We start from the raw sequence: 27490 nt of genomic DNA on the forward strand, positions 1-27490 counted from the left end.
CTGCTCCAAACTCGGTGCCTGGTCAGCAGCCCCGCACACTCAGCTGTACCAGCTCACCCATCAAAGTATTCCTTAATCAACAACAGGTAAGTTTTTCAAATGAGTTAAGGGAGTTAATTTTAAGGTGAAGCAGCTCTGGACATTTTCACCAGAGCGGAGAGACACCCAGAGCCTATGAAGAGTCAACAAACCCCTGGAGAAGGTCCCCCCTCACCTTCACCAGCAGATGAATCCTCTGCCCTGACTCTCGGACAAGGCTGTAACGCCGTTCCAGGCGGTCCTGACAGTCCTCCAGGCTCAGCAGCGATTCTCTTTTACAATCTCTTCTCACAAATATGGGCGACGCCCACGATCCCACGATGGTCTGGATCTCCTCAACATTGTTTTTGGCTTTCTGTATCCTCTGCTCGAGGTCATGGACATCATCCATCACCATGGAGATGTGATCCCAGACACCTGGTAAAAAATGAGATGATTGACTACTTTTTTTCAGAGCTGCATGGCCAAGCTCTTGTGCACTCTCCATAAGACTTTTCCCCCACGGTTTCATGTATTTCTCACCCATCATTAACACAAGAGACTTACCACCTCAACCAAAAGAGTCACTTCTAGCTCCCTCCTACCCCAACAATCCATGGTACAGCTGCAGCCTCTGTTTTCTGCCAGGAGCACCAGCACCGTGGGGACGTCTGACACTTCCCCCTTTCCCGTACCCAGATTTAATCTGCTACCAGAGAGAGAACAAGGACAACAGGCTGAGTGTCCCTGCCACTGTCACTAGAGCAGGGACCCACAGCCCCACAAACACAGGCTGTGACAGCCCAAGGTACCAGCGAGGGCTGCATTTAGATTCAGGGAACTTCATCTGCAGGAAAGTCCCTTCATCTTTGTTGTGCAATGGAGAAAGAGCTTTTCAGCATGAGGAATTCTGCTTTGCAAGTTCCCAAGGGAGGACACTTGTTCCTGTTCATACCACAAGCCTGATGACAGAAATATATATTCCAACAGCGAGCAGTTTGCTTTCACCAAGAGGAAACAAATTGTCTTCCTCCATTCTGCTTTGCAGTTCAAACTGATCAAGCAAGAACACTGGTTAAATCATCCCAAAGTCACGGTGCACAAACCTCACCACTAACCACAGTATTTCATCTGGCTGGAAAGGATAACGAGGTGGCCCTGGCCCCCACCGGGAGAAGTCTGTCCCAAGCCAGATGGCTGGGCCAAGGGGTCCCAGTCCCTGCACAACTCAGGGAGAAAGCAGTGCCTTGGGGACACAGGGACATGACCACACAGTGGGTCACTTGGGCTGGCACGGGCAGGGAGCAGACTCTTCAACCCCAGCCTTGCCAGCTCTCACAAACCCCAATCTTGCCGTTTCCTCAGCATCACTGCTTACAGGGCAGCCTCTCTTCCCCAAAAGCCCAGAGGGAAGCTGAAGGGATCAGGATCCTGTCCCCAGCCCAAGCAGATCAAGGTAAGATGGGAAGGAGCAGGCAGGCTGGGGGCTGCCCTTTGTCTCCCCAGTGCTGGCTCTGCTGGAGAGTCCCCTGCCCTGCTGTGAACTGTCACTGGGAACCAGGTGATGGAGGCTGGGGACATGGGAGGAATCTGATGGGACCCAAGTGAGCAGGTTAACCATGAGCAATGTGCCCTGTGGCCAAGAAGGTTGATGGTACCTGGGCTGCGTGAGTAGGAGTGTGGCCAGCAGGTCGAGGGAGGTGAATCCTCCCCCTCTGCTCTGCACTCGTGAGGCCCCATCTGAGTGGTGTGTCCAGTTCTGGGCACCCCAGTTTAAGAAGGACAAGGAATTACTGGGGAGAGCCCAGCGGTGGCTACCAAGATGCTGAGGGGTCTAGAGCATTTTTCTTCTGAGGAAAGGCTGAGAGAGCTGGGGCTGTTGAGCTGGAGAAGAGAAGCTGAGAGGGATCTGATCAATGGGATCAATATCTCAGGGTGGCTGTCAGAGGATGGACCAGACTCTGTTCAGTGGTGCCCAGCACCAGGGTGAGGGGCAACGGGCACAGACTGAAACACAGGAGGCTCCATCTGAACATGAGCAGAAACTTGTTTGCTGGGAGGTGCCAGAGCCTGGCCCAGGCTGCCCAGAGCGGGTGTGGAGTCTCCTTCTCTGAGACATTGAAACCCGCCTGGACCCACCTGTGTGATCTGCTCTGTGACCCTGCGTGAGCAGGGGGGGTTGGACTGGGAGATCTCCAGAGGTCTCTTCAGCCCTCACCAGTCTGGGATTCTGTGAAATCCTGTACGGCCTCTTTTGCCCTAACACAGAGCTAGCTCACCCTCCATCTTCCAGTTGAGTGTTTCTTCTGCCTTCTTCAGCTTCAAGTTAATATCCCACAGCTGCTCCTGTATGAGAGGGTATTCGACCTCCAGGACTGTCTTCAGGACCTTGTTGTATCTGTTCACCATCAGCTCCAAGTTGGCCGCCAGCTGCCGGTATGACTCCTTGGAGGAATAGATTTCTGCTGCCGTGGGTGGGATGGCTCCCAGCCGGCTGCCAGACAGGTAGCTCAGCTCCCTCAGCACCGACACCAGCTGCAGAAACAAGGCAGAGAGCTGAATGTGAGACAATCCTCCCCATTCACCTGGTAGACACCCTCCCGTCAATTCTGGGGATCTTAGGGGGTTCCTGCTGTTTTATTCACAAAGCAGTACGCTCTGAGAAGGGCCTGGACACCTCCTAGTCCAGACCATCTCCCTCCCATTGATCTTTGCCTCTGATTTGCTTCCCAATCAAAGACATCTAGCTCTGTTAACTACCCAGCCAGCAAACCCTGTGCAGCCTCTAAAAGCCATGATGATCTCTGGTCTTCTCAGCTATCCTCATCAATACAGTCTTTCAGCAATACTGTGCCTGCAGGAGGAGGCACAACCAAAAGCATCTTTGAGTTGTGATGGAACGGGATTGAGTGGGTTATTAAACTATAAACCCAAGTAGAAGTGAGTCCCTGCAACAAACGGAGCAGCAAGGTCTTCCAACGCAATATATCACTTCTAAGACAAAAAAAAAAAATCTTTGCTCAGTTTAGTGGCTTGTGAGAGGGAAAATGCTCCTGAAACGGCACATTTTGGCTGGGTGACAGAAATTCAGTATATTGTATGGGCAATGGCAGGGGTGAGGAGTATCTACAATACTAAAGTGACTATGTCCACAATGACAAGAAGAGGAAAGAAAGACGGAGCGCGGAAGGGTGAAGGGAGCAGTTTGAGGAGGTGGATGGAAGAGGATGGGATGGGAGGAAGGGAAAAGCAGGGGATTGAGGGAGCAGGAGGCCAAGTGAGATAGAACCAAACTCCCCTCCCTTTTATGCACTGGAATGTCTGAGACAGCCCCATCATGGTGTCAAGGATGTCTTACCCTCTTTCCCTCTCCTCCATGGAAGGTGAGCTCTGGAAGATTCTTTAATGTTGAAGGGTTGCAAATACATCCTCCCTTTAGGCAAAATGAGGTGCTCCTATCTGCTCTGAAGGGCATGAAGGGGCTGCTAAGCAGGCACCTGAGGACATGAGGCAGTCCTCAGTATGGAAAGCTGAGAGCAGCGCAGAAGCACTCAGAGACTGGAGCTGAGAACATGCTCAGCACGTCACAGGCTCCAAACCCTGGCACCAGGGTGAAGGGTGGAAAACATCCCCTGGGGCCATTTGCTTCCCACCTTAGCAAGGAGATTCCAAGGAGCTGGACAAATCCTTTGTCTGAGAGCCAAGCTGGAATGAGCTCTGGAACCTCAACACTTTTCTCTAACAGCAGCAAGTCCCAGGGAAAGGGGGAAGTGTTTGATGTTTTCCCAGGCCCCTGAGATTCAGCACCTCCGCAGCAAATGGCATTTCACATTTGAGAGGCCCCAGCTCTCATCAGGCCCCAGAACCTTTGAATCCACCTCTGCACTCTGCTGGCTTGGACCCTGCCTCTGCTTTGGGCAGGGGGATGGTCAGGCCTCCCTGTGCTGGAGAGGGCAGCCCTAGGGAACAGAGACCTACTGGAAGCCTCCTGCACCACAATTAAGGAAATCCAACAGCCACAACACTGAAGTAACAAAACAAACCTTTCCTGGGATTTTTATACCCTTTCAGGAAGCTCAGATTTCAGGTAAACATAACACGAACCCACGTCTGTGGGATGATGCTCCTACGCTCCCCACACCAGCGTCAAACCAACCTGCTCTGGAGATGTTGACACCAGTTAACATCTGGCTACTCACAGACTTTCTGGCTTTAATTACAATCTGCGCTGCTTAAACTGTAATCCTGATATTTTACCAGGAGACAGAGCCCACAAAGGGGATGGTTAATTCATGTCACCCATAACAGATGCTCCAGGGACCTCAGCAGAACAGATCTAGTAGCGATCCCACCAGACTTGCCATGCACGGTGGGGCACAGCTTGGAGACGTGCCCTCCGGCAGACAGGAAAGCTAGTTCTTACCTGGGGATCAAAATTAACTGTGATCAGTTTGGTTTCTGGATCTCGCCGGATAAGCGGTTGAGTAAGGTTGTACTGTGATTTTTCAGAGACTGTCTGGGACCAGTCTGCATAGACCTTCTCCTGATACCTGCCGAAAAACAAACAAACAAATTAAAACATCCACCACGTAGCTGCCAAGCCCGCACACCAAGACATAGAACCAAATAAAAGCCAAGTCCACTTCTGAGGGCTGAAGAACATCAAGGAATATTTAAAACCCACCCACACCACCTCCATAAAGATCTTGGCTTCAAAGACAAACACCTGAAAACCAGTGACAGCATCAAGTAAGGAAAACAAAGATCCCCCAAGTACCATTCTTAGCAGAGGATTCAAATTTGGGGACAAACATTCAAAAGCTCAGAGCAATCAGTTCAGTTTTAGCATCAAACATTAAGATATTAAGTGAGGTGCAACGAATCCCACTCCCACTTGTGGAATACACACATTACAGCCACGGTAAGTACACTGTGAATGGGCACAAGTGGATTGAGACTTCTGGTCAGCTCAGGTTTTCTACCACAGCATCTCCTACATCCAAAAGAATCTCGTTCCAACATTTCTGCTGGGCTGCACAGCCCCTGTCCCTCCCATGCAAACTTCTCCTTTCAAGATATCACAGAAAGACTGTGGTGTGTAGCAAAGGATTCCTCCTCCTCTCTCATCACAAAATTCCTTCTGGCTTAGAAAGAGACATTCTCAGGCCCTGGGCTTGCAAACGTGCTGAAAGGTGGTTTAGAGAAGGAGAAGGAAATGGCCTCAAGTTGCACCAGGGGAGGTTCAGACTGGATATTAGGAAACATTTCTTCCCCAAAGGGCTGTCGGGCATTGGAACAGGCTGCGAGGGCAGTGGTGGAGTCATCATCCCTGGAGGGGTGGACAGACGTGGAGACGAGGTTCTCAGGGACACGGGGCAGTGCCAGGGTTGTGTTAATGGATGGACATGAGGGTCTCTTCCAACCAAAACAATTCTATGATTCTATAAGGTTTGGCTTTTTTTCATATAGTTACAGTCATGCCTGAGCCACCACTTACCTGTCGAGCAGCTGGATCATTTCTTCATACTTCTCTATCACCCTTCTTCCTTCAGCAGAGTCCAAGCAGCTGGTGGCACAACAGACAAGCTCAGCGTTACATTTAGCCCTGTGAGGCTGCAGTCTCTATTTACCCCTTCCCAAAACCACCCACCACCTTGCAGGCAGAGCCTGGCTGGGGATCTTACATTCCAACCCCACCATATCGCCCAAAACCATTTCACTGCACAAAAGCTCTCCAAGCCCCAGTGCGCCCTTTTGCGGGTGTTTGCATGGCAACTGGCAAATGAGAACCACGTCCTGGGGGAAGAACAAGGGCCCAGAGCTGCTGGAGGAACACTGGTCTCCGTAACATACTCAATGCTCCGGTGTTTGCACAGAGCAGGGCAACCTCTGCTCACCAGCCACCACTTTCTGAGGTCAAAGAGGCACAGAAAGAAGCAGAGTGTGGCTCCCGGCAGATGAAGCTCTTGGCGGTGCCCAATTCATGCCCCTCAAACCGAAGAGCAAAGGTGTCCCAGAGTGCGGGAGGCAGAGCCCTGGCCACGCTGCCAGGGCTGTACAGCCCAGGGAACAGCAGGCCAGAGGAATTCTTATCATGCTGTCTTTTCCCCACTGTTTCATCTACAATATCCAAGTTTTCCTCAAGATGGTTGTTGATTTTGGAGGACATATTGACAAAACCTGAATTAACTTAACCAAAAGCTGGAAAAAAGGAGCGCCTGAGCAGTCACCGCTGGGCAAGTGCTGAGAAACCTGCTGGAAGTAAACAAGTCCTCTGAGCAAATCCAAGTAAATCCCAGCAAAACCACTTTTGTTTCTCCTTTTTAATCCTTTTTCCCTTTCAACAGCATCATGTCACCACCGTTGCAGAGCATGTTATTAACTACTCTAAACAGAGGACAGAAAATCAGTGTGAAATGCAGATCTGGGTCCTTCATGGTGGACAAAAATTTGCCATTTAGGTTCAAATCAGACATGATAACTTGGGCTCTGTGCTGGGAACAGCCCAAGAGTTTGTTTCATTGCACCAATGTCTTTGCTGCTGCAGAATAACTGTGCACTTAAAGACACTTAATGGCAAGATACAGTGAGAGAAGGTTACAAACATGGTACAGTGACGGTCAAGTTATTTTGGTCAAGTACATTAAAAAAGTGGATCCATTTACACAGAATCCTGACCAGCACACGTGAAGCCATTCCTGTGAGCTACCAGGTGCAGTCCCTAGAACACCCTCAGTTGTCATAAGTCCAACACTGCCTTGCTTACAGAGCTCTTAAATGTTGTCTCATGTGGTGCCAGCTGTGAGTATGAGGCCATACTTCCCTGACACCATCCGTTATAACAAGCATTTGGGTGATAAATATACCAGCATTGGTTTCTTTCCTTGATCTTGGGAGATGGCTCCTTTGTTTAACGCTGAGAAAGTTTTCTTCTGCCCAACAAAATGCTCGTCTGCTCCCCAACATGCAAACCCAGCTCCATCGACCCATCTCAGCTGAGTCCAGCCCAGCACTTCTCTGCTATTCACAGTTTGGATGATGCCAGAACCAGGACTTGCAGCTGAGGAGGTCCTGGAGAACACGCTGAGTGGGATTGCAGCAGGAAAGGTTCTGATACCTCTTTCAATTGCAACCCGGGAACTATGTCTGAAAGCTGAATAGCCCACTGTGCCTCTTAATCGCTTCAAAACAAATCCAGTTAATGAGTTTCTTAAAAAAAATAATGATCACAAGGAAGCTGAAAAGCACCAGTGCAACCACTTCACACCTCTTTGACTAAGAATTATTTCAGCTATAACCATGGGATAATGTTCACCACAGAAAGAAAATCAGATTGATTACAGAGAAGATAGCAAGGTGGTCATAAAGCAACTTAGCTGGAACAGACACGCACAGATGTGGGATGTGCCTGAAGTGATCAAACGGCACCTGGATTCGCGCTCGCAGCTCCTGCGCCCAGCGCAGCGCTCCAGCCACCGGCGGCATGTTCTTGTGCACAGGGGGGATCCTGGGGAGGGCACATTGGAACAGCGTTTGACTGAACGCTGCACTTGTAACCCCAAAGATGCAACAACAGAACCTCATTTGCAGAAAACTGCTCTCATTTCCCAGCTTCCTTCCTTAAATCCAACATCTGCCACACTGATGTAGGTCTGTGACCAAGGCGAGTGCCTCTGGATCTTGAATAAGGAGCTGAGATCGAACGAGAAGCCCAGACTATGTCCAAACCTGAGCTGATGTGAGGTGTCCCTTGCCTGGGACACATTCCCCGCCCCTCACAAACACTGACATAGGGATTTCTGACCAGGAGTTACTTCTGTCCGTCTTATCTAACAGCCACAGAACAATAACCACAAATTCACAGCAAATGATTCTCTCCATGATTCTCTCCAGTCCAGGACTTGTCTCGTTCCAGTATGATCTTTCTGAGGCAAGTAAATAGGTTATTGTTCAAAATGACACACTTGAATCCTCATAATCTGATAGAAATCCACCCATTCCCCCCTGTGCCAACAGTCACGGGGAATAATAAACTTGGAAAAGGCTGATTAAACCCTTGGTTACAAAGTCCCACTCGCATACTTTGCATTTTAAGCATTGTAAGGGAAACAAAATAAATTCATTCTGAGGAGCACATGAGTGGGTTTGCAGGTCCCATGGGGTGTTGGAGGCAGCACACAAATGTGGAGAGAAACCTCCTGTCACAGCCTCGCTGGGAGAAAAGCTCAGCATGTGTCTCCATTCCCAGTCACATATCATGCATACACATTTGAAAAAGGGTATTTTTACTCCTAACCAATTATTTGCTTTAATACTAAGAACAGAGCTTTCCCAGGCATTTCCATTGCCACTAGGAGCTACAGAGGCTGAAAACATCTGCAATTTGTAAAGTTTTGGGTTCCTTAGAAAAATAAATCATTTCCCCCCCAAATTAATCTCAATCAAACTCCCTGTAAAACCCATTTTACTCAGCACGTTCTACCTACCGAGCTTCAGCTCTGCCTGGATGTGCCGGGAGTAGATCAGCCTGGCGTGGTCCAGGGCCCTGCTGAACATGCTGATGAGGACGGAGTATTTGCCAGCAGCATCTGCAGCGACTACCGGTCGCTCCAAAAGGCTCCCGAACATGTCCAGCAGCTGTTGGGGTGAACACGCAGGAAAAGAAGAGGGGAAAAATTTACAACCCCGACTCCTGCAGAGAGATCAGCTGGGACCTTCCTCCCCAGCCCAGAGGCTTCAATACTGTCCGCACCGATGGGCACTTTGGAAAAAGGAAATTTGCTCCCTTTGTTACGGGGCCTCTCAGACTTTCTCTGGGGTTGGACCACATTCCAACTGTTGTTCTTCAAATGCTTCAAGATTTTCTATTTTTTTCAAAAAACTTACAAAGATAAACACTGTCACTTGCTAAAGGCTTTTCTACAAATGCTTATATTGATTTTTTAAAAAAAATACCATTTATTATTTCTGCAAGATAGATTAATTGATAAATAAACCAGCTTTGTTTCTAGAAAACCTGTTTCCAAAACTGAAACAGATCCATGTATTAATAATATTAACAAATTGATACTAACAATATCAATTCTCACCAGGAAATCCTAGAAAAAGCATGATTTCCCCCGACTTGCAGAGAGAGACACAAATATATCTCCTGGCATCCAAAAGCTTTGTGAGGGACCCACCAGCCTGAGCATCCCAAACCAAGAGCAGCCCAAAAGCTACAAGTCCCACTGTCCCACCAGCAAACACCAGCCCCATGTGCCTGTGGCTCCAGCACTGCCTGGTCTCCTCAGCGTGATTCTCACCGAGCCGGGTGCCCTGATTTCCCTTTTAGGGAAGAGCAAGGGAGCGATAAACAAACCTTGAAGGCGTGGTCCAAGTTGGAGGCGTCATCAAAAGCCTGGATGAAAATGGTGCCCAGCCGACGGTCCATGTCTTCTACTTTCTGCTGGAAACCAAAGGCATCCTGCTCAAAGTCCTGCACAAAGGCAAAACACAAGCTGTGAGGCTGCAAGATGGCACTAGGAAGGTACCTGTAACTCCTCGATCCAGAGATGCCCTCTCTTATTCACCGTGAACTAAGCCACGCCTCTGGCCAATCTTCAGCCATCGCAACGTGGCAAAGTCCTCATGAAGCTTGAGAACATTTCTGTGCTGTCCCATGGCTGAGATGTTGGCCCTTTCTCTGGGAGGGACCCTTTGGTCCTGAGGGCTTTCCACAGCCCACATGGCACTATCTTCAGCCTACAGGCAAGATGGACTATTTCCACACCCTCTCCCCCACCACTTGGCCTGAAGACCACACCATCATCCAGAAAACCCACGGATGCACCTGCTGAGTCCCAAATCCAACCTACTTTCAAGTCAAGACAAGCCTGTGGTTCCATGGTGAGCTGGTTGTGAGTGAGGCAGTTTCAAAACACTCGCACAGGTTGCCCAGAGAGGCTGTGGAGTCTCCACACTTGGACATAGGTAATCTTGGAGATATTTCACCTGACCAGTCACAGTCCTGCTCTAGCTGAGCCTGCTTTGAGCAGGGAAGGTGGACTGGGTGATCTCCAGAGGTCCTTTTCAAACTCAACAGTACTGGGTTTCTGTAATTTCCATCATCTTCTTGCACTGCTTTTCTTGCTTCAATTGTAATAAATCCTTTGAACTTCAAGAGTAACATCTATATTTGTTTTCCTACACGTAAAAGAGTCCAAATCAAAGACTGAACTTGACAGTCCGTGACAGTCCTTCTGTTCTAGCTTGGACAAAACCACTAAAAATGAGGTCATGTGTCTCTTTTCCAAAGGACAAAGTGCAAGGAAATAGCTTTTACTATTGCTACTGCTGAGCTCCAGCAGATCCAGATGCCATGTTTTAGCTAAAAAAAACGGCTCCAGCAGTGGCAGAGGGTGCAAAACTAGAGCACTGAAAGAACAAACATGACTCAGAGTCACACAAATGGCCATGGGGTCACCAAACCCAAGCCACCTCCTGCAGAGCCACTGTCACCTCTCCTCTGTGCCTGCCCTGCTGAAGGAGGGGTGCTATGGAGCAAGCAGCTTTCCAGCAAGAAACACTGGGGACGTGCCACCCCCTGCAGAGATGTACTGGGAGCTGCAGGAAGCAAAGCACGAGCCACCCATCCCCACACCAGGCAGGTCCCAGAGGGCTGGGAATATTCCTTTAATTAAAGCACTACTGATAATAAAATAGAGCATCCTTGAATTCTGAGAGCCCCAGATGCCATGTGTTCATCTAGGCAGGAGCGAACACATCCCAGAGATGATCTGAGTTGGCCCTCATCAGGCAAACTACCTTGTTTTTCCAAAACTAAGACAGAGTCTTATATTAATTTTTGCTGCAAAAGATGCTTACTTTTTTACATGTATAGCTGCCTGGACCCTATTTAAATTGACTTTTTTATGAACTGTAACTAGGGCTAATTTTTTGAATAGGGTTCATATTTCAAGCATCCTGAAAAACCATGCTATAGCTTGTTTTTGGGGTAGGTCTTATTTTTGGGGAAACATGGTAAATACCAAGAGCAGGAAAGCAAAGAGATGTGGGTGTTGGTATAGCTCTTATACCTCAGCAAGCACCATGTACAGCAAAAGCTTGTGCATAACTCATGGAAATCCCAGTTTCCCAGCTGCACTGATCTAAGGTGCTGATCTAGCAAGATATGTTAGATATAGACGTGCAAGAAGTCCCAAATCTCTGCAGGAAAGGCCAGCGGCTCCCTGTTCCCTCCAGTACCAGATCAGATCATAATGAAAGGAGGAAAGAGCTGGGAAGAAGATAGCAGGAAACTGCTGCTTTGGAAACATGCACATGTTCCTGATGTTCCCGCAAACTGGTCCCACCTACCGTGTTGGTCAGGTCAAGACAGTCATAGGTTCGCTCTGAAAACACCTTGTATGCCTCCTGGAATTCCTCATACATGTCCAGGACCTGCTGGCCCAGGGTCTTCCCTTTAATCCCACTGAATTCAATTTTCTCCAGCTTCATCAAGTCCAAGGAAGTTGCCAGGAGATCCTTCAAAGTCAACGGAGGGAGACACAGGTCATGATGTTGACAAAAGAAGATGACAACAGTTGTCACGACAGAGTTGCACTTGCTGAGGGACCTTCCCAAGCACAGCGCTGGTGCTCAGGCTGGGTGGCAGGGATGGGAAGGGGGGAGCCTGATCTGCCTGTCCTGAGCATCAGTGGCTGCTCATAACACGTCCCTGCCCAGTGAGACCTGCTGCAGCCACTAGAAATACCATGACAACTGTAAAATCGCTTTTAAGTGTATTTAAAGGACAGATCCAAAGCAGGATATGAGACTCTTATATGTCATCCAGCATAGCTAAGAATCCCAATTTTATAGGTATTAACCAAGGACAGATTTCTAATATTTACAGGTACCCAAACTGTCCAAAGCTCCTGCGCAGTCAAACCTCCACGTGTCCAAGTGGGTGTTGCAGCACCTGCCCCGCTGGCCCTCTCTGCTGAGGTGGCACACGGGTCCTTCCCTTCCCTTCCCATCCTCTGCAGCCTGGCAGTGTCACCTCTTGGGAAAATGTCCCGCTCCCCCAGTGGTGGTGGCAGCACTGGGCAGCTCTGCTGCCATCCCACCTCATCTGTCTCCCTAGGTAGGGCCACGTAAGGGCTGGTTGAACATCCATTGTCTCAGAGGACCAGGAGAAATGTGCACAGGAATGTACTGGTGGCCACTCTCTGCTTGCACTTGTCCTGGGGCCACCCGAGCAGGGCAGCAGGTTTTACCACAGACACGTAATATGAAACAGTGCAACGAACCAAAGGAAAGGGATCCTTCCCTCTTCACGTGCTCATGGGCTACCCATGCACCAGTGTAACTGCAGCTTTTATGAAAATTCGAAAACAAATGCACATATGCATTCATATTCACTTCGACACACCAGCACATCCGCTTGAACAAATACCTAGTAAGGCAAAAAAATAATGTGGAAATACCAGTTGTCCCTTGCTTTGTCTTGCAAGGTTGCTTGAAATGAAGTGATGAGGGGAAATTGAGACGGAGAGAGATGCAGCAGTTTTCCTCATTAAAAGGCTGGTGTGCACTATGCTTTTAATTATTGTTTTACAGCTCACTCCGCAGGCTCTCCCTCTGACTCCAGATACTGCAGCTTCTACTGTCCCTGGAGTGTGGGACAGCCACGGAAGGAGGAAACAGACACTGGTCAAAACGCACAGTGCCCCAGCTCAAAACCTCCCCACTGGCTTTTGTCTGCAGCCCATATCCACAGTGTGCCCATGGCATCCATGGAATCCCAGCAGTCAGTGCCCCAGAGCCTTTACAGGGTCCCAGTAAACCTGTCACCAACACTGTCCTCATGATAACCTGCAGTTATTCCTGTGTCTATTTATATTCCTCTCTACACTGACCAGCATAATTTGGTTTATTTCACATCAAACCCTACTGGAAACCATCATTATGAATACTTTTAAAATAGGCACCAGTCATGACAGTTTTCAACATAGTTAATTAAGGAACACATAAAAGTATATGGCACATTTAAAGCAGTAAAACTGCAAACACCAGCAACCTGTACACTGGCCATCCAACCCTACACACTGAGAACGCAGCAACAATCAACAAAGAAATTCATTTGGGATGTGTGTGGAGAGCAGATGAATGTGTGTGGTTAGCCACGTGAGAGATAACAGGTACATGCAAGGTCTGTACAAGAGGTACATACAGTATCTGTATAAGAGGTATATACAGTGTCTGTATAACAGGTACATATGGTGTCTGTATGTCTGTGGTCTCCAGACACAGCCATGTGGTAAGGAGAGCATAGGGAGCTCCCACATTCACACTCAGACCTGCTCTCTGCAGAACATCTCCTGTGGCTCAAGGAGCCCTTGGCCACACTGGGAGCTCAGGGATGACACCCCAATGTCCCTGCCTCAGGTGACAGATCCGGCAAACAGGGACACCCCTGAGCCACAGCACCCCAGTTTGATGGACTATGAGGATGCGAAGGGACAACCTGGTGAGGAACGTGTCCCTGCTCCTCCCCAGGCCCACGTGGCACAGCCAAGGGGATCCTGCCATCTGGCCTCTCCAAGACAGGCAGGACCCAGCTCCAGGGTGTCATAGAATCATAGAACCATTTCAGTTGGAAGAGACCCTTAAGATCATTGAGTCCAACCATAACCTAAATCTGTCTCTGATGGCACCAGGAGACCTGGGAGATTACATTGCTTTATTTACAGCTGTGCAAACCACACCTCCAGTAATCCTCCTTTTCTTGCCCCAACAGGAGCAAGGAGTCCAACGGGACTCCTGAGAGCAAAAAACACACCTATCAACCTGACCAGCTTACATATGCACTGAGCAGGACATAGTAAAACACAGTCTTAGACTCGCTGTAACAGGAGACCTAACAGCAAAAGAGTGGCCCCATTCCCTGGTATCAGGTGAAGCTATAGAAAGGAAAGATGCCAGCAAGTGATCTCCTGGCTACAGAGTTCTCCTGACGGTTTGCAATGTTTTTCAAGACCAGAGTCTCACCTCCACCATCTCCAGTCTCTTCAGGAAGGTGTCCAGCCTCGCAAACACCATCGTGGAGCTGAAGTCCCACTCCCTCACTTCTTGGCCTGGTTCATAATACATGTGCAGTTTTTCCCTTCTCTCCTCAAATGCCTCTTTGAACATGTTCAGGATACCGAGCACCATTCGCACCTTGCCCAGGCTCTCCTCCATGTCCCCTTTCAGAAGGTCTTCTGGAGACAGGTACACCAGGGCCTGGAAGAGCAAAATCACACCTGAGAGGTCACTAATGCCATCATGGAAAACAAGGACTTCTTGTGTTGAACACATTTGAACCTGTTTATTAAGTTAAATGTTGCCTAAAGAATCACTTTTCCAGGGAAGGACAACAGGAAGAAGGGGAGAGGGGACACAGGGGACTGCAAACACAGGCATCACAGCCACAGACCTGCTCAATGAGAAGGTTGCAGATCTCCTGGAGCAGCACCACTATCCGCACGGGCATGTTGTAGTGCTTGGAGGTGACCCAGATCAAACACACCACGTGGAGCAGGGGGAGCAGGAAAGGCTTCACCTCGCTGAACTCAACCCTCTCTACGTCTTCCAAGCGGCGCTTGAGGGGTGTCAGGTGCAGGTGAACGTCCTGAGCTTCGGTCAAAGCTGTGTTGAGAGACGTGAGAAGCGGTAAGAACCACCCAGCTGCGGTGTGCTGGGTTCCCAGCTAGGTGCTGGCCTCACCACATGGAAAAGTGCCTGGGAAAAGAAACTGTCCTGACAAGCACTGAGCACCCTCAGCCACCTGTGTGCTGCAGGTCACTCACTCGTGAACATCACTCACCTGCGGCAGTAACCAGAACAGAAATAAGCTGATGTGATGGCAGGGGACAGGGAGCTGGGACAGGGCTTCGTGGAGAGCCTGAGTCCACAACTGCTAAAAAGTCACACGGAATTTGCCCAACAGCACCAAAAATACAGTGCTGCCATGGCTGTGAGCCATGGCCTTGCTGTACAGCACGACAGGCTGTACAGCCTTGGCCTGAGCCCTTTTTAGCTCAGTTTTGGCTCAAGCAACTCCTTGTCCAGTGGGCAGATGACGACGGCCCCACTAGTCCTGACTGTAATAGAAAACCTGTCAACAGTAAAGCAACTGATGTCTGACTCGTCGAAAGCTTTAGCTTAGCTCTGTACAGCTGTGTGGTTTTACCCTGAAGAATTACCCCAGAGCGCAAGCATTAATAAAACCAGACCGTTGTGCAATTAAACCTGTGGACCAACAAGAAGTGACAGAAGTGCTTGAATGCATGCAAAAATAACCCCTAAGGCCCAAGACCAAGGAAGAAGAGACTCCCACTATCAGCATCACCCTCCCAGCAAATCCACCAACAGCAGCCACACCAGTACAATGCCAGGGAAAGGGGCAGAGACTTAAAAGCAGGTGCACACAAATCTGAACTGCGCTGTAATGGAAATTAACAATTATAGTCCAAATTATCCAATTAGGGTTAGTATCGCTGTAGCCGGATTAAAACCAAATATTTGTTGTATTTTGATTAAACCCTGAAAGTATTAATTAGTTTAACAATGAACCCTTGGCTCCTTATATAAGGGGTGTTTCTCCAGCCCATTTAAACTGCACAATGCAGAGTGTGACACAGATCCTTAAGAGATTCAATGTTTGCACGTGAAGTGGTGAAGAACAGTGTTTTCTGCCAGCACGTGCACAGCTAACACAGTCTAGATGGTTTCATTGTGCCAGAGAGCAGCTGGGTTGGACATGGATGTCCAGCTGTGTTGGTCTGCAGGGACAGACCAGCAGGACTACACTGTTTTTCACTACAGACAGGGATTTGCAATATTTCCTTGGGCTGCGCTCAACTCCCCTAAGCAAAGCAAAGCAAGGAAATTCGGGCTGCAGTGGCCAAAGCCTGAGAAGCAGCGCTCTAACAAAGCAGTCTTAGGTACAAGATCTGTCCTCTTAGTCTGAACTCCCGTTCCTGCATAATAACACCAGAGGAGCTGGTGGAAGTTGAGGTGAGTCCTGTTAGAGTAATGCAAACACTTTATTACAGCAGAATAAATTCCCAAACCCATTCACCCTGAACTTTGGCAAGAGTCTGGCTCAACAGACCAGCGATGGAGCTTGTCCCAGCCTGGAAACAAAAGCCTAGACTCAAGCACAAGCAGCCCAGTCTCAATTCACAAACTAGAAAGATTTGGCTTGAAATCAGTCACACCAGGCCATGAAGAAAGGCCAGAAGCCAGCACTGTGGTAAAGTTGCCCCAGCATCTCACCTGCCTCAACATCCATTAGCATGGTTTTGAAGGCTGGGATGTAGCTGCTCTCAACTCTCTCCAGCAGCTCCATCATGTTCCTGACCTTCCTCGTTGTCAGCTGGTTGTAAATGCATTCCAGGTCATCACACCTACAGCAACCGAGACACAGAATCACAGAATCAGTTGGTTGGAAGAGACCCTCAAGATCGAGTCCAACCATAACCTAACCCCTGGCACTGCCCCGTGTCCCTGAGAATGTCATCTCTGTGACTGTTCAACCCCTCCAGGGATGGTGACTCCACCACTGCCCTGGGCAGCCTGTTCCAATGCTTCACAACCCCTTCTGGGAAGAAATGTTTCCTAATATCCAACCTCAGCCTCCCCTGGCGCAACTTGAGGCCGTTTCCTCTCATCCTGGCGCTTGTTCCTGGGGAGCAGAGCCCAACCCCCCCTGGCTCCAAGCTCCTTTCAGGCAGTGCAGAGATCAGAAGGTCTCCCCTCAGCTCCTGTTCTCCAGCTGAACCCCCCAGGTCCCTCAGCCACTCCCATCACACTTGTGCTCCAGCCCCTCACCAGCTCTATTCCCTTCTCTCAACTCACTCCACTACCTCAAGGTCTTTCTTGGCCTGAGGGGCCCAAAACTGATTTGAGGTTTGGCTTCCCCAGCGCTGAGTACAGTGGGACAGTCATTGCCCTGGGCCTGCTGGCCACACTGTTCTTGATGCACACCAGGATGCTGGTGGCCATGTTACCCACCTACACTGGGCCATCAGCTGTCCCCCAACATCATCTGTTTCCCCTGGGCCTGATTCAGGGCTTCCTCCAGCTACACATGGACTGTGGAAATGGGAGAAAGCTGCATGAGGCACAGACAAACCCTACAGGACAGAAAGTGCTGAGTTCAGCATGACAGCAGCTCTGCTACTGACAGAACATCGCTGAAAAAAAGCCATCGTGTTTCTGCAGGCATTAGCAACAGCTCTCCAGCCAGCAGGGCTTTGCCCCGAGTCAGCCTGAACCAGTACAGCACAAAGGTTTTCAAAGGGCAGGAGGAAATACCACTCCCAGGCTCCTGAGCATCTAAAGCCCCTCTGGCCCTGACAGATGAACAGCAGCCAGCTGAGATGCACCATTTCCAGACAGCCCCCAGCAGGTGTCCATCAGCAATTACTCCTGTGGATGGCTCCTAGTGAACAGTGACGAAAGAGTGCCCAGAGCGGGTGTGGAGTCTCCTTCTCTGAGACATTCGAACCCGCGTGGACCCACCTGTGTGATCTGCTCTGTGACCCTGCGTGAGCAGGGCTTGGACTGGGGGATCTGCAGAGGTCCCTTCAGCCCAACCAGCCTGGGATCCTGTAAAGGGCATTTCTGAAAAAAGTCCCTTGAGGTGTAGCCCCTGTGGTGGGGCTAAGTTAAAACACAGCCAGCTGCCCAGTGACCTCCCAGGCACTTTGCAGATCATGATGATTTTCTGTGCGGGAGCAATTTTCCTTAGTTGAAGCCTACATGAACCCCAAGTGGCCTGTTCTTCTCAACTCATGGAATTAGCAGCTCCACCACCAGCACTCTCCCTCTACACAAAACCAGCACCACAGGGCACCATGCACTGGCCAGGCTGCTCTGGGTACCTGTTCTTCCAGAACTCCAGCTCCACCTTCGGGTTCGGATTGCTGCCTTGCAGGAGAGGCTCTGAAGACTCTTTCTTCAGTGCCTCCTGGATCTGGTGGCTCCAGTCTATGATGGCCGACTCCATGGCATACACCAGAGATTTATCTATCCGTTCCATGCTGTAGTAAACAGAGTACGTGATTAACTTTGTTGATGTGCATTGCTCAGTTGGATCTACTTCCAATGGCCGTGTGGGCAGCTGGATTTTACAGGGTTTCACATTTCAAAACCACAAAACAATCAAACCCCATAAGATTTTGTCACTGGTTTAATATAGGAATTACACTCTGGAGAAAATGGCTGAATGTCTGCAGCAGTGTGGGCAACAACACTGTTCATAAAGTGAATGGTGGAAATGAAGAGCCAGTCGCCACCTCTCTGCACAGCCAGTCATTGTCACATCAGATCCATTCAGGTTCAGGATCTGACCTGGAGACTCACACATCCAGCAAGATTCTCTCTCCCCATACCATTCTCCCTCAAAATATTCTACATCCCTGCAGTCATTAACTCACTTAATTCAGCAAGAAACACCACCAAGTGGGCTGGGAAGCTGAGGACAGGTCACCCCACTGCCTTGGAAGCAGTAACTTCTCACAAAATCCCACCCGCACCACGTCCTGTCTGAGGAGTGATTCATTCCACTGCACCCACACATCTCCTGGGGTTCCACAGGGGCACGCACGCAGCCCAGACACGATGACAACTTGATGTACAAACGCATCTGCTTCTCTGGACCTTCCAGAACCTGTTATTTTGGGGTGGTACTCACGATTTCTCATTTTCCAGATCAATGTCCTCAATTCCCTCTGAGCCAGCCGGGAGAGGCAGCAAGGTCTTGCCGTCTACTTGGCCAACAACTGTGAAAATGGTACTTTTGAGGTTGTGGACATGACGCACGATGTCTTGTGACACCACTTGTGGCCAGCCCTGATGGTTCTTCTTGTTCGTTAGGATGGGCACGATCACCTACAGCGGGAGTCACGGAAGACCAATGGAGAAAAAAGTGCAGCAGGAGACGGACAGGCCACCAGGCTCTGAGGTCTGTGCTTGGCCAAGCCTGGAGACCCATATTCATTGCTGTCTCAAGCAGTTCCCATGTGAAATAGAGGCAGCTGATGATGAATGGGCATCTCTACAGGCCCACTTTATACAGCAGAACACCCTTTTCCCCAAATCCAAGCAGCCAAGGAGGGTGGAAGCCAGTAGGCAAAGTGAGCAGCCCCATCCCCAGGCTCTCCCAGCCTTTCAAGCCCGCAACTGGAGATGGCCCCATGGGCTGCTGTCCCTTGCCCTCACAACTGTCCCCGGTGCTTGGTCCCCATGTCCCTGCCCATGGGCACAGCCGTCAGGCTGCCCTTTGAGCCTGCCAGGGCTGGGCTGAGCTCAGTGTGCTGCAAGGGAAGGTCTGCTGGTACCCCCTGGGATACACTGGTGGTGAGGGTCCCCCAGGTCCCAGCTGCAGCCCACCAAACAGGAGCTTTGCCTTTATCAGCACTTTTACTGACCCGGCAGCATGGGGTTGTGGGGCTGGTCGGGGTTTGCCCAGATTTGAGCTGCTTTTGGCTTGTTTGAGCTGTGACAGCAACACCGTGTCTGTCACCTATCCTGGCTGGCTCTGCACTGGGACCAGCCTGTGGCAACAGCCTAACAAAGCCAGGTTGTCCCTAGTGACAAACAACAGCCCTTTGTGTTACTGGACTCAGGGTGGGGGTAGGGGAGGGGGGGGAGGTGACTAAAGGCATAAAAATAGCTGCAAATGGACATAAAATTGAAACGGAATAAAGCAGCTCAGCACCTCCATGGTGCTGTCCCAGGATGCTGAAGACTCTTTGGAACTGTGGCTGGCTCTGCAGACCCGAAGAAGACCCGACCAGCCACCTTCGTGCCCAGGGAGCCGTGGGAAGGGGGAGCACAACCCCAGGGAACACACGGGCAGGTGCTGACGAGTTCACCTTCAGCAGTTTTAGCTGCATTATTAGCAAGATGTGTCTCTATTACTTAAAGCATGTGGACTGCTAATGCCAGTGATGTTGTAACCAGGCAAATGATAGCCGTTCATTTTCTTTCTGACTGTTAAAATGACAACTGGACTCAGGATGAAGCCCCAGCCCACAGAGCAGGTGTGTTCCCTTCGGCACCGCAGGAGTGAAGCAACAAGTGGACAAGGTCACCAGCTGTGACCCCTCACTGAATAAAGACAAAGTGTGGGCAGAGGAACACACGACCCCAACCCCAGGAAATTCAAGACCTTTTTCACCTTCACGCAGACCCACCCCATCTGCCTGACCCAGCACCACCGCTGCTTTTGCCTTCAAGTGAAGCTTGAGAGGAAAATCGGATGAAAACCAGGCACAATCTGCTCCCTGCAGAAATACTGCATGTCTGCACAGGGGAGAGCAGAGCCTGCAAACACGCAGCTGGGACGCACAATCCCGGCTCCCAAAGGCATTCAGAAAACAGGATTTAACAGGATCTGCCAAAGTGTTCCTACCCCACCATCTACCCATAGCAGACGGTGCTTGCAATGCTATTGGCCAGCCGTGATGCAAAACCACTGTTTGTGCAGACTTCGCAAGACCACGGGGCTCATCAAAACAAAAGCTCCCCGTATAAATAATGTGTTTTCTCACAAAACCAGGATAACCAGTCTGGCAGCCTGCTCTTGGGAATCCAATCTATCAGTCACCATCTTAATATACCAAACATCATGATCAGAGCTTCTCAAATCCAGCAGCTCCTCTGCTTTCCCATTACAGCCTCATTCCTGAGACTTCTCCAGGTGAGGAGCCATCAGGAATAAACCGAAACAACATTGTCTAGTTCAGGCTAATAACACAGCAAAGCAAAAGCACTCGAACCTCTTGACGATCTCTTTAAGAAAACATCAGCCCACCTGAGATAACCCAACACTGAGCTACAGGAGGCTCCTGAACATCACAAAACACTTTTTCACTATGAGAGTAATCGAGCACTGGCCCAGGTTGCTCAAAGAGGTTGTGAAGTCTCCATCCTTAGAGATAATGAAGAGCTACCTGGACATGGCCCTGGGCAACTGGCTCTGGATGGCCCTGCTTGAGCAGGGGTTTGGAGTAGGTGACCTGCAGATGTCCCCTCCAGCACCTGTGGGTACATCAGTCCCACAAGGACCCCACTGATAGACAGAGCTGATGTGGATCAGCATTCAGGTGGTTTATATGAGTTCTAAAGCCGTCCATGGTACTGCAAAGGGCAGAGTTAAGGGTACAAGTGCATCAGCAGAGAAGGGAGGGAGGCCAAGGAGCCTGTCTGTAGGAGGGGACACCTTCCCCGCTGCCATGTGCGAGGGGCACCCGGTACTCATGGGTGCCAGGGCTCCCTCTGCACCTCCGGGGCTGCCCAGGCCTCACAGGATCCCAGCCTGGTTAGGTTGAAGGGATCTCTGCAGATCCCCCAGTCCAAGCCCTGCTCACGCAGGGTCACAGAGCAGATCACACAGGTGGGTCCAGGCGAGTTTCAATGTCTCAGAGAAGGAGACTCCACACCCGCCCTGGGCAGCCTGGGCCAGGCTCTGCCATCTCCCAGCAAACAAATTTCTCCTCATGTTGAGCCTGCCCCCGTGGCCCCTCATCCTCACCTCCTCCACGAGGGCGGCAAAGTGCCGCAGGGCATCGGCGGGCAGGTCCCCGCAGAGCAGCTCCCCGGGGCCGGCGCCGGGGGCCCGCAGGAAGAACAGCCCCTTGCGGCGGGCGGCGGGGGGCGGCGGGGGCGGCCCCAGCTCCAGCTCCCCGGCCGGGCCCCGCCAGAGCAGCAGCGCCGGCCCCGCCGGCCCCGCCAGGAAGCTCCGCAGCAGCGGCCCCGCCGCCTCCCCGCCTGCCCAGCGCTCCCAGCGCTCCGCCGGCACCCCCAGCCCCCGCGCCGCGCACCGGCACAGCCGCTCGGCGCCGGGCACCGGCTCCACCGCCTGCTCCATCCGGCCGGCACCGGCGGGTGTTTGCGGGGAAGAGCCGCGTTGCCCGGGGGAAGGGACACTGCGAGGAGCCGGGGGCGGGCCGGGGCGGGACCCAGCTCGCCTGGGAGACGCAGCTGCCCCGGGCAACCACGGGTATCAACACAAGCTGGGGATGGAGGGCCTGAGAGCAGCCCTGCGAAGGACTTGGGGGTGCTGGGGGATGCTCCCTCTGGGGGGGGTCTGGATACCACTGGATCCACCTGGGCACCCCCAAAGTGGCTTTTTAGCACTTATTTTTCTCCTGAAAAAGCAAACACAGTGGGGCTTTCTCCCATCCTGCCCCATGGAACCCCACTCAGACCACACCAGTGCTTGGTTGCCCATCACCATTTATTGCAGCTGCTGCCTGCTCAGCGCCCGGGGCAGTGGGACCGGGCCCGAGACCCCCATCCTGCCCGGCTGTCAGGGAGTGATTCACTGCGGGGGGTGGAAACTGGGGATCCCGTACCCCTATATATATGCTAAACCAAATTATTCGGTTGCAAGCAGTGGTTGAAATAATAAGCAACCAGACGGCTGAGGCACCGAATCTCATAGCGAGACAATTGTCTCAGACCAGAGCTGCAGTGTACCAAAATCAGGGAGCGTGAGATTGGCTTTTAGCTGAAGAGAGGGGGGCGTCTGTGGGAAACTGAATACTTCGGAGTGTTGTTTGGAAAGAGATAACGATGGGGAAGCCATAATGAAAATAGCAGAGGAGATAAAACGCGTTGCACATGTACCAGTACAGAAGTGGAATTCTGTACTTACTAGCCATTGGTGGGGTAACTTATTTGGGGGAGCCTGGTGGAAGAAAATAGGCTTCATGATAGTATGTGCATTTCTGGGTTTACTGTTTGTGCCACGTACGACCCCGCGCTTTGTTCAGTTAATACATTCAGTAGTCCAAGTCCTCCCCACCCCCCGCCAGCGAGTTCGCCTCCCCCCCGGGAAGCCGGGGCGTCCCTGCCGGCTCCGTGCCCGGGGTGGACGGGGGTGGACGGCGGGGGGGGGTGGACGGGGGGGGGGGGGGGGGCACGCGGGCGTCCCGCGGTTTCTCAGCCCCGCTGTCGGAGGCCTAACCCCCTCACCTGCCCGTGCTGCCGCCTCCCGCGCTTCTTCCTCGGTGGCTCGCTCGCTCGGTCCCTCGGCCCGCTGCCCGCCCCGGCCGCGGGCTGAAGAAGAAACCGACCCCGCCAGCGGCTTTGCCTCCCCCCGGGGAGGCATAGAGACACCGCGTCCCCGTCCCCGTCTCCCCGTCCCGGCCCGCCTGCCTCCCTGCCTACCCGCGCGCGGGGTTCCTCGGCCGATCGGCAAGACGCTCCCGCGCTGGCCTCCCCGCGACCGCCCGCCCGACGGGCTTGACTCCGAGCGACTGACCGTTGGGCACCTGGCGGGGGGCAGGGGGCCGGTTGCCGGGCGGCGGGGAGAGCGCGCATGCGCGGCGCGCGCAGTTGCCGACCCCCTCCGGCCCTTCCCGCGGGTGGGCCGGAGGGGGCGGGGGGCAAGGCGAGGGCGGGAGAGACCGCGCTTTGGGGTGCGGGCGGGGGGGGGGGTGTTTGTGCTCGCCGTGCAGTCTGAGCCGGAACACGAAGTGAAATTATACGGCGGCGGCGGCGGCAGGTGCGGGTGGGGGGCACGACGACACCACCACGACCCCGCCGCCCCTGCCGAAATAAACCCCCACCAAAAAAAAAAAAAACCACCGCCACGAAACCCGCATCCCCACGCCACGCGCGAGCCCCGAAACTCCAGACACGGACTCGCCGAGCGTGTGCACGGATCGCGAGGGTCGAAAAGCTCGACTCGTAGAGTCGCGTACACTGTCCCGCAGCGGTCCGGTCCGGTTCGGTTCGGTTCGGTTCAGTTCAGGCCTTTCCCGCCAGTCCGGTGCAGTCCGGTTCAGTTCAGTCCTTTCCCGCTGGTCCGGTGCGGTCCGGTCCGGTTCAGTCCTTGCCCGCCGGTCCCGCTTACTTAGAGTAAGCCTAAAATGCACAGATCTCTCCATAAGGATGGGTTTTATACTCTACTTCCACAATCTGCTGGCAGTACAAAAGAATAAGCGGCAGATCTACTTAGGCTGAGTCACGGTGCTTTGCTCCTAAGACCATGCATACCATGGGAATATTTCAGCTGCATGTCCCACCCCAACCCCAGAGAGCAAGAGCTCCAGGAACAGGTGGAGAAACAGGGAAGGACACTGCAGTGCTTCTGAGAAATAAAGCAAGGACAGAAAGGCAGACGGGCATGCTGTGGAACCTTCTCCTTACCCGACTGTGCTGCTGCCACTCACTTAATGACACTGTAGAGCAAGTACTTTTAGCACCTTTTTTGTGTTTCACGTTCCAGGAACCCTGCCCCTGGAGGTCCAGCTGCTGAGGTGGAGACTCAGACCTGGACCCCATGGCTTCGGGGCAGAGGCTCTGATGGAGAGGAGAGGAGATCAGGGGTTGCACTGGGAAATGTGTCTGCACTGCAGGGGATGTGAGAGAGGTTCCTAAATCCCATCCCCAGCATTTCTGGTAGCAGTTAACTCTTCCTGCCCATGTCTGTGCTCCTGCAGCTGTGTCTCTGTCCCTGGGTCTGCTCCCTGTCCGTGTCACAGACCCCGTCCCACCCGCTGTGTGCTCAGCTCTGTCCTGCTCACACCGCCTGGCACTGCCCAGGTGTTGCTTTATCCATGCGAGCCACGGAACCTGACACACCAATGTGATGTTCACAGAGTTCGCTTTATTGTCGGACCGGGCTGGCTTTATAGCAAAGCTGCCCTGTCCACGCGCCTTACAACAACGTGATTGGTTGTAACTCGTGCTATACAATAACATGATAGGCTGCATGTGCTGTCCAGCGCTCTGCACGCGTGTGTCCGGCGATTGCTCACTCATTATCACCTTCTAATGGTGCTCCTTTAGTCTCTTTTGTCTCTGGCTTCACCTCTCAGCCAGGCCGGGGACAACCCCATCCCCCTGGGGCGGGGGGGGCTCTGCCACTACATCTCCCCCTCTTTTATTTAATATTAACAATACGCCATATCATGCTTTAAATACAGTGTGAAATACAGGGTAAGAACATTAAGGCTAATACAATTACAATTAACAAGAACAAACCTGTTTTCAATATTCCTTTTAACCAAACAAGGCATTCACCCCAAAAAACCCAGTATCTTCTGTTATTTTCTTGTTCTGCAAATCTTCTATCTTTTTAACTTTTAAGTTCAAACAACACATACAATCAAACTCTTCATAACTGTGAACATGTCCAATAACAAAAAATTAATTGCTGCTCTGTTTTACAAAGTGGTATTCTCAACATTGGCTACATTCATTGCTTAAAGCGATAACATGTCTGAGGTTAAGGGTTGTCATCACTGCAATCGGTTTCTTCTCTGTTAGCTGGCCAAGGTCTCACCCACTTTGCTGGGATCCATGAATTTTTGTGGTTACCTGTAGAAACACAAGCATATCCCCTTCCCCAGGTTATTAGTGACATAGGACCTTCCCATTGTTGTGTTGTCGGATTAAACACACTAACCTAGGCACATTTTCGGAAAAATCTTTGACATTTTTGATTTGGTGCATAACAACCGGTTCCATTTCAGTTTCACTTTTAGGATTAAGCCAGTTCAGCACATACAATGCCTTCATCAATACCTCTTCTGGGCTCACACCAATTCCCCCTTGTTTTTTCAAAACAGACAAGAGATTTTTAATGCACGGTGTGCACGCTCAATAATTGCTTGGCCAGTAGAATTATAAGGGACTCCAAACAGGTGCTGTACCTTCCACTGGGTGAGGAAGGCTGCGAGTCTGTCAGAGCGGTATGCAGGGCCATTATCTGTTTTGATTTGTGTAGGGACACCCATGACAGCAAAAGCTTGTAGTAAATGACGTTTTACTGCCTTTGCATTTGCTGAGGTCAAGGCTGTAGCCCACAGCAGTCCTGAACAGGTATCTATGGAGACATGAATGTACTTTTGTCTGCCAAATGGTGCAAATTCAGTAATATCAGTTTGCCATAACTGACCTGGCTGCAAGCCCCGAGGATTTACTCCCTTTTGTTGGAGAGGGACTATGCGGGCACAATCAGGACAAGCTGCGATAATGGCTCGAGCTTGTTCCTTTGTAATTGTAAACTGCTTTCGGAGTGCTGCTGAGGATTGATGAAAGAATTCGTGAGCTTGTCTGGCTTGTTCAAAAGGGGATATATCTGCTACTGCCACAAGTTTGTCTATGGTGCTGTTTCCCTCTACTAGACCACCTGGTATGTTAGTATGGCTTTTTATATGCATGATAAATACTGGTGCTGTCCTATAATCTAATACGTTCCACAAATCTAACAATGCTTCAAACAATAAGGAATTGGAAACTCGCTGCAAAAGTGCTCTATGTATTCTTTGTACAATTCCCACAACATAAAGAGAATCTGTTACCAGATTAACTGGAGAGTTATGCCATTTTTGCAATGCTGCTGTCACCGCTCGCAATTCTAAAATTTGAACCGATCCTTCAGCTATGACAATCTGTGAATGCCACTGACCATTCTCAAACCATACAAAGCCTCCTTTGCATGAGCGACTACTCGCATCTGTGAAAATGGTTATAGCATCTAGTGGATGCTCACTAAAAATTGACATAGGCTCTAAGGGGAGGTTGGTCTTAAATATAGGATGTGGTGGATAATGATTGTCCACCTGCACCGGAATCCGGGCAAGAGCTGAGGCAAGATCGTCATGTTTGAGAAGGATCTGTTCAAACAAATTGAGGGAAATAGGGATCACAATTTTAGCAACATATAGTCCAGACAATGTCAGAAATCTGCTTAGTCCTTTCACTATCACTTGGGCAATGGCTTCCCACCTCTGAATGATGGTTTTTTGTTTTTGGCTGTTTAAAAATATCCATTCTAATATTACCAATGGATCCTTTTCTTCCGTGCTCCACTGGGCCAAAAGTCCTGCCACTTCCTTATTGGTATTATAGACATAGAGAGTAACAGGCAATTCTGATCTTACCCGCTGAGCAGTATTCTGTGAAACTTTTCTTGCAATCTGCTCAAGCGCTTTCTGTGCTTCTGGTGTGAGGCACCGTGGTTCTTGGGGGTCTCGTCCCCCACGGAGGAGACTAAACAGCGGTTGCAAATCTGTATTTGTAATACCCACAACATTTCTTATCCACTGTAAGTCCCCTACTAACTTCATTGCATCGTGAAGGGTTGCTATCTTTGCTTTCACAGTAAGCTTCTGAGGTCTAATCATGGCCTGAGTTAGTTCATATCCTAAATATTTCCATGGTGCGGTTTGCTGTACCTTTTCTGGTGCCACAACCAGACCCCATTGACCTAATTGCTTTGTCAACTGAGTTATTATGTCCTTACTAATTTTCTCTTTATTGCACAAAAGGATATCGTCCATATAATGATAGATGATCATCTGAGGGTGTTGTTGCCTGAATGATTTTAAAGCCAAATCTACATACCATTGGCAAATAGTAGGAGAATTTTTCATTCCCTGAGGTAGCACTACCCAATGATATCTTTTTGTGGGAGCTT

General features: G+C 50.8%; 2 protein-coding genes across 2 annotated transcripts in view; both read right to left on the reverse strand.

Moving 5' to 3' along the window:
* Nucleotides 1-7749, reverse strand: part of LOC139825774 (dynein axonemal heavy chain 9-like) — a 38174-nt gene extending 30425 nt beyond the window's left edge. Inside the window, exons 1-5 of the mRNA XM_071799951.1 lie at nucleotides 7412-7749; nucleotides 5516-5584; nucleotides 4442-4568; nucleotides 2298-2553; nucleotides 215-456 (exon numbers count right to left, since the gene is read on the reverse strand). Of these exons, the coding sequence (XP_071656052.1) occupies nucleotides 215-456; nucleotides 2298-2553; nucleotides 4442-4568; nucleotides 5516-5584; nucleotides 7412-7602 (885 nt within the window). The 5' untranslated portion in view covers nucleotides 7603-7749. The remainder of the gene's footprint in view (nucleotides 1-214; nucleotides 457-2297; nucleotides 2554-4441; nucleotides 4569-5515; nucleotides 5585-7411) is intronic.
* Nucleotides 7750-9319: 1570 nt separating this feature from the next.
* On the reverse strand, nucleotides 9320-23405 carry LOC139825731 (dynein axonemal heavy chain 9-like). Its single transcript, XM_071799829.1, has 8 exons — nucleotides 23230-23405; nucleotides 18746-18942; nucleotides 17934-18092; nucleotides 16324-16454; nucleotides 14480-14691; nucleotides 14053-14286; nucleotides 11377-11544; nucleotides 9320-9496 (listed from the first exon to the last, which is right to left on the reverse strand). Exons 1-8 carry the CDS (start codon nucleotides 23380-23382, stop codon nucleotides 9320-9322), a joined length of 1431 nt encoding a protein of 476 aa, XP_071655930.1. The 5' UTR covers nucleotides 23383-23405.
* Nucleotides 23406-27490: the final 4085 nt, after the last annotated feature.

The sequence above is a fragment of the Patagioenas fasciata genome, chromosome 28 (assembly GCF_037038585.1).
Source record: "Patagioenas fasciata isolate bPatFas1 chromosome 28, bPatFas1.hap1, whole genome shotgun sequence".
Classification (NCBI taxonomy): Eukaryota; Metazoa; Chordata; class Aves; order Columbiformes; family Columbidae; genus Patagioenas; species Patagioenas fasciata.